At 46.3% G+C, this 13,523-nt stretch overlaps 1 protein-coding gene across 3 annotated transcripts in view; it reads right to left on the reverse strand.

Moving 5' to 3' along the window:
* The window catches only part of ITPR1 (inositol 1,4,5-trisphosphate receptor type 1), a 149,006-nt gene that overhangs the window by 65,796 nt on the left and 69,687 nt on the right, over nucleotides 1-13,523 (reverse strand). For all 3 annotated transcript variants that reach the window (XM_042823314.1, XM_042823315.1, XM_042823316.1), the window contains 4 exons: nucleotides 10,569-10,689; nucleotides 9,772-9,956; nucleotides 8,511-8,659; nucleotides 7,472-7,583 (listed from right to left, as the gene is read on the reverse strand). In XM_042823314.1, the coding sequence (XP_042679248.1) occupies nucleotides 7,472-7,583; nucleotides 8,511-8,659; nucleotides 9,772-9,956; nucleotides 10,569-10,689 (567 nt within the window). The remainder of the gene's footprint in view (nucleotides 1-7,471; nucleotides 7,584-8,510; nucleotides 8,660-9,771; nucleotides 9,957-10,568; nucleotides 10,690-13,523) is intronic.

The following is a 13,523-nucleotide window of genomic DNA, read 5'->3' on the forward strand; positions in this document are numbered from 1 at the left end:
CTCACGACAGCAGACAAGAGAACCAGTTGTATAGCTGTCCTTCCTAAGTCCTCAGAAATAACTGACAGCTCTGCATGGGTTACGTGCTAAGTCTCCTATGTAAGGCCAACACTGTTCCTGTGTAGAACCAAGAAGAGTTGGGGCGGCGCAGCTCTTACCAGCTCTGCCATTTCCATCTTCTCTACAAATTCTGCATTAGTAGTTTTAATTAAGCAGTAAGATGGTGCCATTTTTTCTTTTTCTTTTTACAAACAACTAGAAGTGTTCCAGTCTCCTTTTCCAGAGAGCTTACCAATTCCAGTTCCAGTTTGTGCAATAAAAACAGTCCAAAGATTGCAGGATCTCCGAAGGAAAAAAAATATAAAGCAGCCCACAAAAATTTATGAGAGCCTGCATTTCCTCTCCTGGAGACATAACAAGTGAAGCACTGTCTAAGAGCAAAATACACAGAGATGACCTTGGCACAAGCTCTCCCTGCGAGGAAAACAATTTAAAAATGCATCCCCTCAGCACTTAAGAGGTTAATAATTTTTCCAATTTCAGTAATCAAATATGCACAACATGGCCTATATTGTGCACTCCGCTCAGCTTCACAGTTCATCACTGATGAGCAGCATCGTGGAGGTCGCTTCAGTCCATCCCTTTGTGCCAGGATTTTGAGTTCCCTTTCCACCTATGTGAAACCTTAAGACCAAAGCGAAGAGGGGAAAAAAAAAAACAAAAAACCCACAACCTCAAAACTGTATGGAGTGGGCTTAAAGATGTAATTTGGTGATGATTGTTTTTTGGAAGGAACCTTTAGGACTTGCCAGTTCCAACCCCTGTGTGGGCTGGGTGCCCCTGGCAGCTCAGGCCTTGGGCCCCTCCAGGCACAGAGCACCCACAGCTCTCTAGGCAGCCTGTTAGTGAGTTAAAAGATAAATTGATGAAATACTCAGTTCCGTTAGTTTCCTCCAAGTCCTAAACATCCTCAGCACCAAATGGAAACTCAGGTTGTCGCGGGTGCAGGGCTGGGTCTCTCAGGCCATCGATGGGGGCAGGACCAGGAGCACAGCCCCACAGCAGCATGCTGGAGCTGCCTGTCCTCACCCCACTGCAGCCATGGGGCCGCAGGGCAGCCATTGCCACAGCCACCAGCACAGGGTCGGCTGCTGGCAGCCACGGACCCGAGGCAGCGTAAACAGCTCCACCGCCTTTATTGGCAATTACTGCTGAAGGTCACACATCAGCAGCGAGCCTAAATTCCAGGAAAAAAAGCTGTTCTTATGTAACTGCTGCTTGAATGTTGGCAGGTGCCCAATGGAGCAGTTCGCTGCAATGTGGCTGGGAGGGGAGAGGGAAAAAAAATAAAGTAGGACATCTCCCAGTCACATTCAGCATCCTGAGCATGCCACCTGCAGGTCAGCACTCAGACTTCTCACCTTTTTAATCAACAAGATTCACGTGCTCCTTCAGGACACCTGCACTTCAGTGCAGCACAGCCATCCACTGGGGCCAACGGGAGCCCAGGGTGCAGCCTGGTATTCGCAGCTAGGGTTTGGAACTGCAGAACCCACACTTATCACTGGATTTTGGCTTCTGGATGGGTTGGGGATCTAATTAAAAGCAAGCTTATTGCAACCAGACACAACTTTGTTATCACTGCTGGGCACAGTTTCACACCGGGTGGCACCTAAGAAAAATTTAGGTTGGTCTTGCTGGCAGCTTCCCCAGAAATAAAAACACAGCAGAGCAACCCTGAGAGGAGTACATTAGGAAAGGCTCAGCCCAAGGGCTTTTACAGAGACCATGAACCTCAAGGCTGGAGGCGGGCATCTCTATTGCTCAAGGCACTCACATAGAGCTGAGGCTCCAAGCTCTGCAGCCCCTGCCTGAGCCCCAGCCCCAGGGCAGGCTGTGAGCAAAGCACTCCCCAGGCTCCAGCTATGGGTTGCTGAGCCTTTTATTTTTATCAAAGCAAATCTTGTTTCTCCTCAACCTTAAGATACCTCTTCTGTTCTTTGTTTTAAGCCAGTCTCATGCAGATCCTATCCCTACAGCTCTAGGTCTACAGCTCTACAGGAACCTGAAATCTTTGGAAATATTGCAAGAATTGCTTTCCTTCTTAATGCATTGTAATCCCTCTCCTCAGAAGAATCCTGCATGAACCCTGCTGCAGTACTGGATGCTGGAGAGCTTGAAAAACATCTACAAAAGCTTAAGAACTCCACCAGTTCTCCGTGGGAGAACTCCAGCTCCTTCCTGTCCCTCCTTCCTAGCAGCAATGCTGAAAGCAATCTCAGGATAAATCCCTCAGCAGAGAGCACAGAACCTGGCCAAGTGAAGGCAGTGGGATCAAAGCAGTGCTCGCTCCTGCACTGCCAGCACGCCCCACACCGCACTGCCGATCCTTCCTGCCCTGCAGGGGATTTCCTGCCCCACGGTGGATTCCAGAGTTATTCACCTGCTGAGAAAGGCACTCCCTTTCTTCGCCCTCAAATGCTAGCAGGGGCTGCAGCTCCTGTTCTCTTCCTGCCACAAGTCTCTGTGACAAATGCATGCACCTTTTCACATTGTGGGGTTCAGTGAGTCTGGAACACCCCGCATTGAAATTGCCCCGCAGGAAGCAAGTGGAGGATGTGAAGCTCAGACTGCTCGTACCATCACAGGAGCCCTCAGAAATCAGGCAGCTCTGCCCTCAGTTATTTTACTGGAGTCTTACCCTGAGCGAATAAGGAGCACTTCAGCTGGTCAGAAAAATTACATAATGCAGAGTTAGGCAGGGAGGGCATTTATTAGCTCTGCTGCCACTAGAGATTGCTGTGCTTTTTGTCACACACGTGTACCATGGCCAGGGGTGACAAGCTGAAAAAGGCAACGCCGGGATGCTTTCAGGAATCACCAGTGCTTCCAGACCCTGCTGGATCCCCTTCCCACACACCCAACACCTGTGCCTTCCAGTAGCTGCTCCACCACAGAGCAACTGCATTCCAACACTGCAGCCTCAAGAGCAGATCCCAAATTGCTCCACACGCTCCGGCTGATTTATTGCAGGCGAAGGCAGTGCATTGCAGCCAGAAACTAAGTGAGAAAGAGTTTCATGTTATGACTTAATTTGCAATTAAACAATTCATGGTTTTGTCTGAAGGTTCTCCAAGATGAAATGCTGCTGCTATTCTGGGATGCGCCGCACAACCTGGGGGTCCAGCACCTGACGGAGGCGTTTATGTGCCAGCAGGATCATTTTTCACAGAGACATTGCTGGTATGCAAGCCCCAGGTAAGACGGGGAAAAAATCTCATTTAAAAAGTAGTCGCTATTTCAAATCCGATGTGGTTCTCCTCAGAGAAAAGTTACCCAGATAAATGCAGCTGATCAGCATCCAAATAGAGTTCTGCAGAAAGCGCCTTATAGTTCATCATCTCTTCCACTGAATAAACAGGAGCAGCACTGTGAATATTTTAAAGGGTTGAATTTTGTTGCCTCTAAATGGTCGGTTTAGGAGATAACACAGGAAACAAAAAGAGGAAAACGCTTCTATCTCCCTGGCATTTCAATGAAATAAGGTGCTAATCCATCACTTTTGAGCATCATACATTTATGCAAAAAGAATCCCAATATTTGTGCCCACACTGACTTTTTGGGTCTGCCTGAGGAAGCTGTAGCAGCAGAAGCAGCTCAGACTTTGGCAGCTTACCCCAAACATGCCACCTCTGGAGTCCTCAGAAAGCCTAATATCAGTAAAACTGGAAGCCCTTCTCCACACACAGCCTTCCTGCCTGCAAACAACGGCAGCAGGCCCAGCACAGAGCAGTGCCCACTGCCCTCCTGCTGCTCCTTGGGAACAGTCCACGTCCCACTGCCACACAGCTCAGGCAGGGGCTACTCCCACGGCCTCCCAGCTTCTTCCACTTTCCCTGCTAACACCATTAAAACTTTTGGCCTTCCAAAGAGCTGACAGAACCTGATCACAGCTTTCAGTGCTTCATTGCAGCTGAAGGCCGATGCTTTGACAGTGCTCACAGCAGTTAGTGCTCCAGAGGCACTCAGAGATGGTCCCAGACTTGAGGAGAGCTCCTTTGGCACCAGGAGACTGCCAGGAATTCTAACAGCATTTGGACTGATGCTGCAAGCTGCGACACATGGAATTAGTTATGGTAACTATTCCCACTATAGACACATGGCGGACTGGGATCTCCACTACTGCACTAACACAGGCATACAGGGCTGGAGACAACAGGACAGGTCACAGGCTGCTCAAGAAACAAACACCATACAAACAACACCGGAGAAGAGAAATAAAATTAAAACCTCAGCATTATCCAATTCAATGGTAATCTGCTGGGAAAAAAAGAGGGGAAGAATTGAAAGCAAGCATTAGTAAGAGAAATTACAAACAAATCTTACATTAGGATCCTATCAATCATTTAACACTGACACCATAACCCAACATTGTGCTTATTTCACAGCATTGCTTTGCCCCAGGTGTGCGAGGGCAGCTGAGCTGGGAGGCCGGCAGTCGGGTTTCCAGTTTGGAACAGGAGCAGAATTCTGAAATCTAACAACTGGAGAGCTGAGCTCATCATCTGGTAGGCAGCGGGACGAGGTGCATGAATGACATGTTTCAGCTAAGTGAAAAACGTGGGTCTAGCCTACACTGTCAATGGAGCAGAGCTTTCAGCATACCGAATGCACTGCGGTGCGCTCTGCATCGCCGGGAGCGCCTGAGCGCGTGCCAAGAGCAGGAGCCTTCAGCAATATGGAAAGCTTCGAGCCTTCCCACAGGCTTCTGTGCATCTGTGCTCTCACCACGCTTTTTGCATGCTGCAGAGGAATCCCAGCTGTTTAATGAAGGTCTCAGCTAATGGGATGAGGCAGCGCTGTGCTCTACGCTTCCACCTCCGGAAGGGACAGCACACGGGCCAGGAGGGTGAGGCACTTCTGTTTGTGCTGGAAGATTCAGTGGGAGAGGAGGAGTGAGGCCTTCTATAAATCAAACTGTTCCAGAAGCAGCACTCAGCACGCCAGCAGAACCGCATGCTGTGCCCAAGCTGGCCTTGAGCTCCACTGCTGCTGAGCACTGCTTGCAGCAACCCCTCACCTCCAGCTGCACAGCGGGGATGGTCGGCACGCTGCTCACAGCACTGAGATCTGCTGCCTGCCTCTGGGCCTCCTTGCTTTAGAATGGGCGGATAAGATGCTCTTCCTTCTTCTTACGCTTCAGGATGAATGCAAAACCAAAGGCATTGCCTCTTAAGTGGTGACTAAATCCAGCTATATGAGCACAGGGGAGAGCCCATGGTTACACTACTCACACCCAGGCAGCAGCTGTCCTACACTGCCAGCAGTCTATCTGTAAGCACTCAGCTGCTTTCTCATATTCAGAGCTCCACTTCAAGGGATGTTCTTATTTTGCATTATGTAACTGATCTGCTGTAATGCATTTTCTACACTTGGAAGCCTGAGAATCGTGTTGGGCTCTCCAACAGAATGGTGTCCCAACAACTGTATCCTCTGGAGATGCCACTTTACCCAAGTTTGTAAAATTCTAAGGTACCCTTGTAAGTGAGTTTCCATCCAGAAAAACCAACTGGCATATTGCACTAAGAACTCAAAGCTTTTATTTTTTTCACATATAATGTCCATCATTTATATTACACCAGCTGACCTTGAAGAGCCTCTCATGGCTGTTTTTTAATGGGAGAATGTACACTGATAAATTAATTAATACCAAATCTGAGATTGTGTTTCAACTTTTATATCCCCTTGCTTTGGGTACAAGAAAGTGTCAGCAACCAACACCTGATCACCTCGCCCAGCTCCCTATCACTGGAGCAGCCTGACTTGTGCTGGCTGCAGCCAACCCCTGCCAGACCTGACCTGCACAGTACTGCACGTCTTCATAAACAGACAGCGGGGCTGAAGACTTCCAGCTGTACCAAGGGGCTGAGCAGAGGTCAGCAGTTGCCTCAGGGCTTTGCAGGGAGAGGGTTATGACTCAGCACAGGACCCTGACACTTGTGAGGAGGACAATTCATAGAAAACAAGCTGAAAGCTGCAGCTGCCTCATCGTACTGATCTGCTTCCCCTTTCTCATCCCACCTATACATGTTTCTTCCTGCAGTTTATTAGGGCCCTTTCCCAAAGTCAATGAGTTTATCGAAAAACACTGCTACAGCAAAGTGAAGGTGATTCCTTAGCAGCACAGCACTGCAGAACAAATGTGCAGCCACAGCCCGGAGGCAGGCTGGATCTGGAGAGGTGCAGCACAAGGGAAGGAAGCACGCCCTGGCCATCCCTGCCCTCCGGGCACTTTGCTAACAGCCTCCCTCCATCCCGCCCTGCTGCGTGCTCAGCTGGGTGCACTCGGTTGCAGCCCACACATGTGCACGTGCACAGCCACATGTGTGCAGCCTCCCTGTTGTGTTTGCTCTGTCAGCTCCTCCAGGTCTCAGCCTCCTGCTGAACAGGCAGCAGAGCATTGTGTTCTGCTCCTGCATCCTCCTTTCCAGCTACGCCAGACACAGCAGAGGTTGCCTGGGCCATCCCAGGTGGGCATTCACCTGGTGATGCCAAAGCTTCCTCTGCCTTCACAGCTTCTCCCTTTCTCACAGCTGCAGCTATAGCTACAAACAGTTAATATTCATATTATGAAACTGTCTGAGCTCTAAAGCTTCTGCCTTTCTGGGCTGTGAATCTAGCACTGTGCAGCAACTTCAAACCCTACAGCACGTGCTCGTCAGACACGAGACACCATCTGCTCCCAGGCACAGGCTCCCAGCTGCAGGGAGCATCCTTCCACACCACTGCTTCCCAGCCCCAGCTGCCAGCTCTGACCTCTTGGTGAGCACGTTCACCCAGAGGCTGTGCTGCGTGCTGCTGTGCTGCATGCCGTCAGGCTGGGTTGTTTAAAAAATGTAGGAGATGCTTTAGATTGGGAGTTTGAAATGGACTGCAGGAACATCCAGATTCCCAAACATACTGCCATAGACACGCTTCCAACTCAGAGAATTGGTCTGTAGCTACAGGAAAACATCCCTCTCAACTAGACAAAGGAACTGTACATAGAAAAGGCAAAGAAGAGAAAGGAAAATACAGGGGTGGCTGTACAGTTTCCATCTGTAACTCACAAGATGATGACTCAGATGTATGTAAATTAAAATCAAACCACTAAATATCCTCTCATTGCAAGTCTATGTGACCTGGACCCAAAAAAGAGATAAAGAAGTTATATTCATCGTTAAAAGGTAACCACTGTCAGCAACTGCAGGAATTAGGAGTTAAACTTGCAAATTTCAAGTAGAAAACAGAACCAGGCTAACCTTTCCAACTCTATCTGAAGTTGTTAGCTGAATAAAAATTTTTTGTTCCTTCTCCAGCACAGAAATGCTTACACATACAAAACAGCTTGAAGAAGCCAGAAGTTTATTCTCCTTTACTGAATAATAAAGGCAGTGTTGAACATGGAATGACAAACTGTCAATTACATTACCTTTTCTCCATAGCCTCTGTCTTTGGTCATCATTTCCCTGAGTGTCTGTAATACTTTAATACACAGTTTCTCTTCATTCTCCTCTAGCAGCTGTTTAGTATGCTTTATTAATCTGAAAATAAACAATCAATTACAGCTCATTTTAATAATAACATTCTAAAAGTAGGATAACATACTTGTTTTTTTACTGAATTTAAGCTGCAAACAGGGTTTTATTAAAACATAATTCTGTCTCTCCATTATATAACTGTTAGGGGAATATCCTCAATAGCAACACGTCAGAAGCCACTATGGGCTTCAGTGAAGCTGTGAAGGAAATGCACAGAGTAGCAGGCAGGAGAACCAGATAAAAACCATCTGATCACAGGCAGAAAGAAATCAGAGGAAGGCAGCATATAATTTAAGACTTGATAAATCTTCAGAACAAACCCTAACAGCAAGGAGAAAAACTGTTCCACAGCTACTGTGTTAAAAACACACTGGGAGTCCTCAGTAGTGAAATTTGAAATCCACTCTACCCAGCATTTATTAATTACTCAGTTACCTGGTTTCTGTGATCTCTGTCCATAACCCACCTCTCCAGGAGATGATCTGAGAAGCTGGGTTTTGCTCTGAACTGCCCTCCAAATGACCCTGTAATCTCTTCCCTTCCTTCACTCCAAACTCGGGCATCTGAGTTATGTGATGCATGAGATAACAATTGATTTTGACACAGTTCCCCAGCATCAAGAGCTGCAAGGACAAGTGCCTTGCAAACATCATTGAGGTTGAAGACAAGAGTCAGTTCAAAACTGCATCCTCATTTATAGGCACTATATATAATTCAGCAAATAGACTCCTAAATACCAGCTCTAGGAGCACACCAGCCTTTCCCCCACTCCAGGAGCTCACCCTCCCCCAAATGACAAGCACTGTTATAGCAAGAAATGCCAGCACAAAGCTGGGCAAGAGCACACCCCTCCATGGAGCACGGGGTGAAAACTGGTAAAAAGCAAAATACTACAAAGCTCCCAACATGTCAGATTTCAGGACAACTTACTTGCAAATGAAACCTCCGCTTTCACATTTCCTCCTTGCGTCTGTGTTCTCTGGGAAGAGCAGTTCAGGTCTGTGAAGCACATCTACCAGTACAGACAACTCTGCTTGGACAAGAGGACGTAAACGATCCTCTAAAGCTGACACAATGTCCTGGATCATATTGAGATACAATAATTAACCACACATACAGTTATATACAAATTAATTCTACAAGCTGCAAAAGAGGAGCTGAACAGTTAGTTCTGTTCTGCCTGCACTCTCAGGTAGTTTTATCAGTATGCATAAGCATAAGAAGTATTACTTAAAATTATGCATAAATGGGATTCTTGCCTTTTCACTCATGTTTGGAAAGCTGCAGCTACCTGACAATAAAAGCATGTTCATGCTGACACTTCAGCACTCACAAAACACTGAGATACATGCAAAGGCAGAGAGGAGAAGTTTAATTGCATTGAAAAGGACAGTGGGGATTGGATAGAGAGGGACAAACCATTTCAGTGAGAATGGGCTGGGCACAGTTTTTACATTGGGTGCTAAATTAACATAAAATTAGTTAGCACTGTTTGCTATAAAAAGGTTTTGAGCATAGGATTAATCTTCAAAGGAAAAACACATAGTTTAAGATAATGTATTTCCTTCAGTATGAGAAAGGTTTTACTGAACCACCTACTGGTCTGAGCATAGAATATAGCTAAAACAGTCCCTATTTCTAACACAAAGCATTATTTCTAAGTGTTACTTTTTAGCAGAAAGAGTGGGGATGCCAGCACACCTCAGGAAAATGACTCTGGATGCAACTGTGTCACAGGAAAGCAACGCACCCATTCATTTCAAGCTCTGCAGTGCCTCCATGCAGGTCTGTGGCACCTTTCACTGCACTGAGGGGCTTGGTGTACAAGGAGCAATGCACTCAAGGGGTCTGGAAGGCTGCGACAGTGAAAATGTCCTCTCTAACCAAAGGAATGCTTTGTTCCTAACAGATGGTGGAACAAGAATCTTTCAAGTACCAGTAACTTTAAATGCCATCCCCTCCTAAGGGAGTAAAGCTTCTCTATTCATTAAGTGTACATTCAATTCTGTTTCCTCATACGATGCCCTATGTTTGATTCTATGCACAGGATTACATTCAGCATCAGCTAAACTTGTTAACCACAGAGCATTCTGACTAGGCAATTCCCAAGCACTGTTCTACTTAGAGAATTCCTCCTTCCATGTAAATACACAGGTGCTTATCAAAGGAGGAAGGGGTGCTGCACAGTCACCTGTAATCTTTCAATTATGTTTCGATAATCCCTGGAAGCAGCAAGCACTGAATCTCTGCGGGCAGCATTCCTTGCAGTCATTCGCCAGTTCATTGCAGTCTTCTGCACAATATTGTGAGATTTCAGGAAGAGATTGTTGACCTGACTGTCCAAGTCCACAGGAATTGCAATGGCTCGGCTTTTTGCTGCAACAACAAGTAGAGGTTCCTTTAGCCCATGTATTACAATCAATGCAAGAACAAGAAAGGCTCTGCTTGCAGTTCTTTCTGCAATCTGCCTGGTATGCACTTTAAACTATGCAACTGTGTAATGGTCAGACCTCTCTGTAGCACTACTTTAAAGGATTTCACAATTCTGAGCTGTTTACTCAAACTGTGTGAATAGGAGTACATCTTTAGACACACATTAATCCCATGCTAGCACACACGTGCACCTACCCAACAGAATTTGGCTTCATATCCAGTACAAATTACTCTTTTTGCTACTCAAAGCAGAGCAAATTACTGGGAGGAGTGCTACAAAACTCTAGATGGACCATTTCCCAGTCACAGATCAACAGGATTACAGAGAGCTCTGAGGTTAAACCAATAAAGCACTTCAGGTTATTGTGACAACACCTATTGCTCAGCCGTGGCAATCCATGGGCACAATTCTGGCTTTGCAGGGCAACTTGGCTCTGAATTAGCTGCAAACTGCACCAGCAAGAAGCTGAGCTTTGTTTTGGGAAGGACGACACGTGAGCAGCAAACACAAGATCATGTTTGCAGCACTGAGATCTGATTGCATCCATGTCTTACCTACATCTGAGAGCACCCGAATGCAGCTTTCCACTGATGCCTTTTGGCTTGGCATCAACCAGTTGCAATGGTAAACTCTGAACACACCTTGCAGCAACTGTACAAACACAGGCTGTCGAGTCTGGAACACAAGACGAAAGAAAAATCAAGCATCACATCATCCTGAGATGTGCCAGAATCAACTTGAGGTAACACTGGTTTCCAGCTTCAACCATGACTTCTTGCACACCACTCATTTCCAGCTGGTCTGCATCCTTTAGTTACACAATATACTGCATAGGCAGCATATCTACCACACCATCAGCAACCGAATGGAGAGGGTGGGAGCAAGAGCTGGAAGGGAAATACTAAATAGACAGCTTCTAAAGCATAAAGCTTTAGTAATTGAAGACTGACTAAGCAAAGGAAATAAGCAGTAATCTTAATCTGTTTAATCAGAGTTATCAGCAAGCCTGGCACACGGAGGTTCTTCCTTTCGCACTGACCAGCAGCTGACTCAACAGCCCACAGGTAAATGGGACTTGGCTCTGGGCTAAACGACAGCACAGCTGCAGAGCTGAAAACTCATCACTTCAAATATCACCTGGTACCTCATTTACTGAAGAAACCAGCTGGGTATTTGTTATTTTGAACATAGGTAGTAGTTAGTGGTAAATCATCCCAGTTGTTACAGAGCAGCCAAAATTAACGTGTGGTTTTTAGCCCTGTACTTTGCACGGTGATCTGTCACTGCAGATAGGTGAGCTATCTGACACACAAATGCACATGAGCTTTGCTCTTTCATCTCTGCAACATCCCAACTGTATCAATCAGACCTCCCCACTTGGTTTTGTAGAATAATTACTTTCTATAGCAATTCGTTTATTTTACCTAGAGAAGAAAGAGTATTTAAAATGTTTCAAATGACCTCTTCCTGAGAGGGAATACCCACATCCCACTACCTATTAGCTACATCATCTGTCTAGCAGCTATGTGAACTACACCACAGTGCACAGCCCACAAGACTTAGGAACCAGAGAAAAAATACCTCTTTTATTCTGGTCAAGATCTGTGTCTGTTCGTAAGAAAAAAATGGAGTTAGAGGGAAAAAAACAAATCTATGAGATGACTACATCTATTAAACCAATACATTAAAAGATACCACTATGGAATATATAAAAGGAGAGGCAAATACCCAGTATCCTTTCTAGAAATAAGCCAAACACCAGCAACATGGCAGATAGCACTGTCCTCTGAGGGCACCAAAAATATCTGCACTTCTGGACTTCAGCCACCAACAGCCCTTCCAGCTCCTTTCCAAAGACTTGCTGGTCTAAAAGGCTTCAGAGCTGCTTAATTTGCTCAAATTAGGTCCATAAATCAAACAAGAAATTTATTCCACGTTCCAACATCCCTCCAAGAACATTTGTGAAGGAAAGCCTCGGGCAGCAGCAACCTTAGGAGGCAGGCAAGCTAAACAGTACTTGTTACAGAGGAAAATTTTGGACAGCTGTTCTTTGAAAAGACATATTTATGTTCTCCTAATTTTATATTATTTGAACTGTATGATAGATGTACAAGGTGTTCCTTGAACAAGCAAGGCTGGTCCTGACTCAGGGGAGGCACAATTCAAGTCCAACAAGCCATAACATGAAAGAACATCAGACAAGAAGAGGCTCGCATGAAAAGAAATGAGAGGACAAGGCGTAGCAGGAAGAATGGGGAGCAAGCAAATCCAGAGGCAAGGCAGAGCTGAGCGACAAAGGTCGTCTGCCTATGGAGACAGGGAGCTCTGCAGAATCTCAGATCTGAGGGTAAAATCCCACCTGGAGGAGTTATGTGCACCAGGCAGGTACTCCAGCAGGCTGTACTCCTCAGGTGGGAGAGCTCTCAGACGTGAGCAAGAGTGTTGACAGGCAGGGAAAGGTAGAGACAGAGAGCTTTGAACTCAAAGACACAGAAGCAAGGCAAATCCAGGATAAGACAAAGACAGAGCTGTCAAGTGAGATGGTAAGGAGGGATGAAATCGCTGTGTATGGAGGAGTGAACGAGATACTGAAGAAACCTGCTGACACATAAAGTTACCAGATAGCTAACGTGATGATAAGGAAGTGTATTCAAATGTTGTGCTCTCAGATGACAATTAAAGGTATGACAGCCAAGGTATACAACACAGGGATGAGAGGAGAAGGGCAGAGCCCTGGGGAACAAGGCTAACCATTTATCTCAACTTCTTATCTTTGGATGAAATTTTGACAAACTTTCATGGAAGCTGATGTACCATACTCGCTGACATTTTAAAGTCACATGAGAAGCAAATGAACTGCTGGACTGCTCAGACTTGCCTGGGTAAGACACAACTCTAATAAAGCTGCTCAGGCCAAACACAGCTGCTGCATCTTTCAGTGCTCTCACAGGCAACGCACACAGTCTGGCAATTAAAGAGCATTGGACATCAGCTCAAATGCTGCTCTGCTGCTTTCAATGTGACTGACTTCTTGCCTGAATAAGGCCTGAGAAGCAGACCTCTGTTGCATATAAAATAGTTGAATAGATCAGGCTGGAAACTGGTCATCCAGGCACGGATCAACTGCACATCTGATTCAGTGAGGGCAGGAACACACTGTTAATATTGGACAGAAGGAACTCCTCACCTGATGCAGGCACGCAGCAGTGCTCTGTTTGTTTTCCTGGAAGCCTGCAGCACCCAGGCAGCACACCAGGATCCAAAGGGTTACAATCCACACCCTGATGAGGGACTGCCACGGTCAACTGGCAGACGCCCCTTATGGCTGCCTTTGGGAAGCAAGATGCTTCCTAACCTGCTGCCAGTTGCACTGAATTACAAACCTGGAGTTTGCACTCTCAACAATTGCCTTTGGCATGATGAGGTTGCATCAGGTTTCAGCAATCACCACATTTAAACCTGAGAGATCAGCCAGACACCTGACCACTCCGCCCACACTCCTCCCAAGA

This window comes from Centrocercus urophasianus, unplaced genomic scaffold (assembly GCF_019232065.1).
Source record: "Centrocercus urophasianus isolate 14NV4802_14NV808 unplaced genomic scaffold, USGS_Curo_1.0 seq_22, whole genome shotgun sequence".
Taxonomy (NCBI): Eukaryota; Metazoa; Chordata; class Aves; order Galliformes; family Phasianidae; genus Centrocercus; species Centrocercus urophasianus.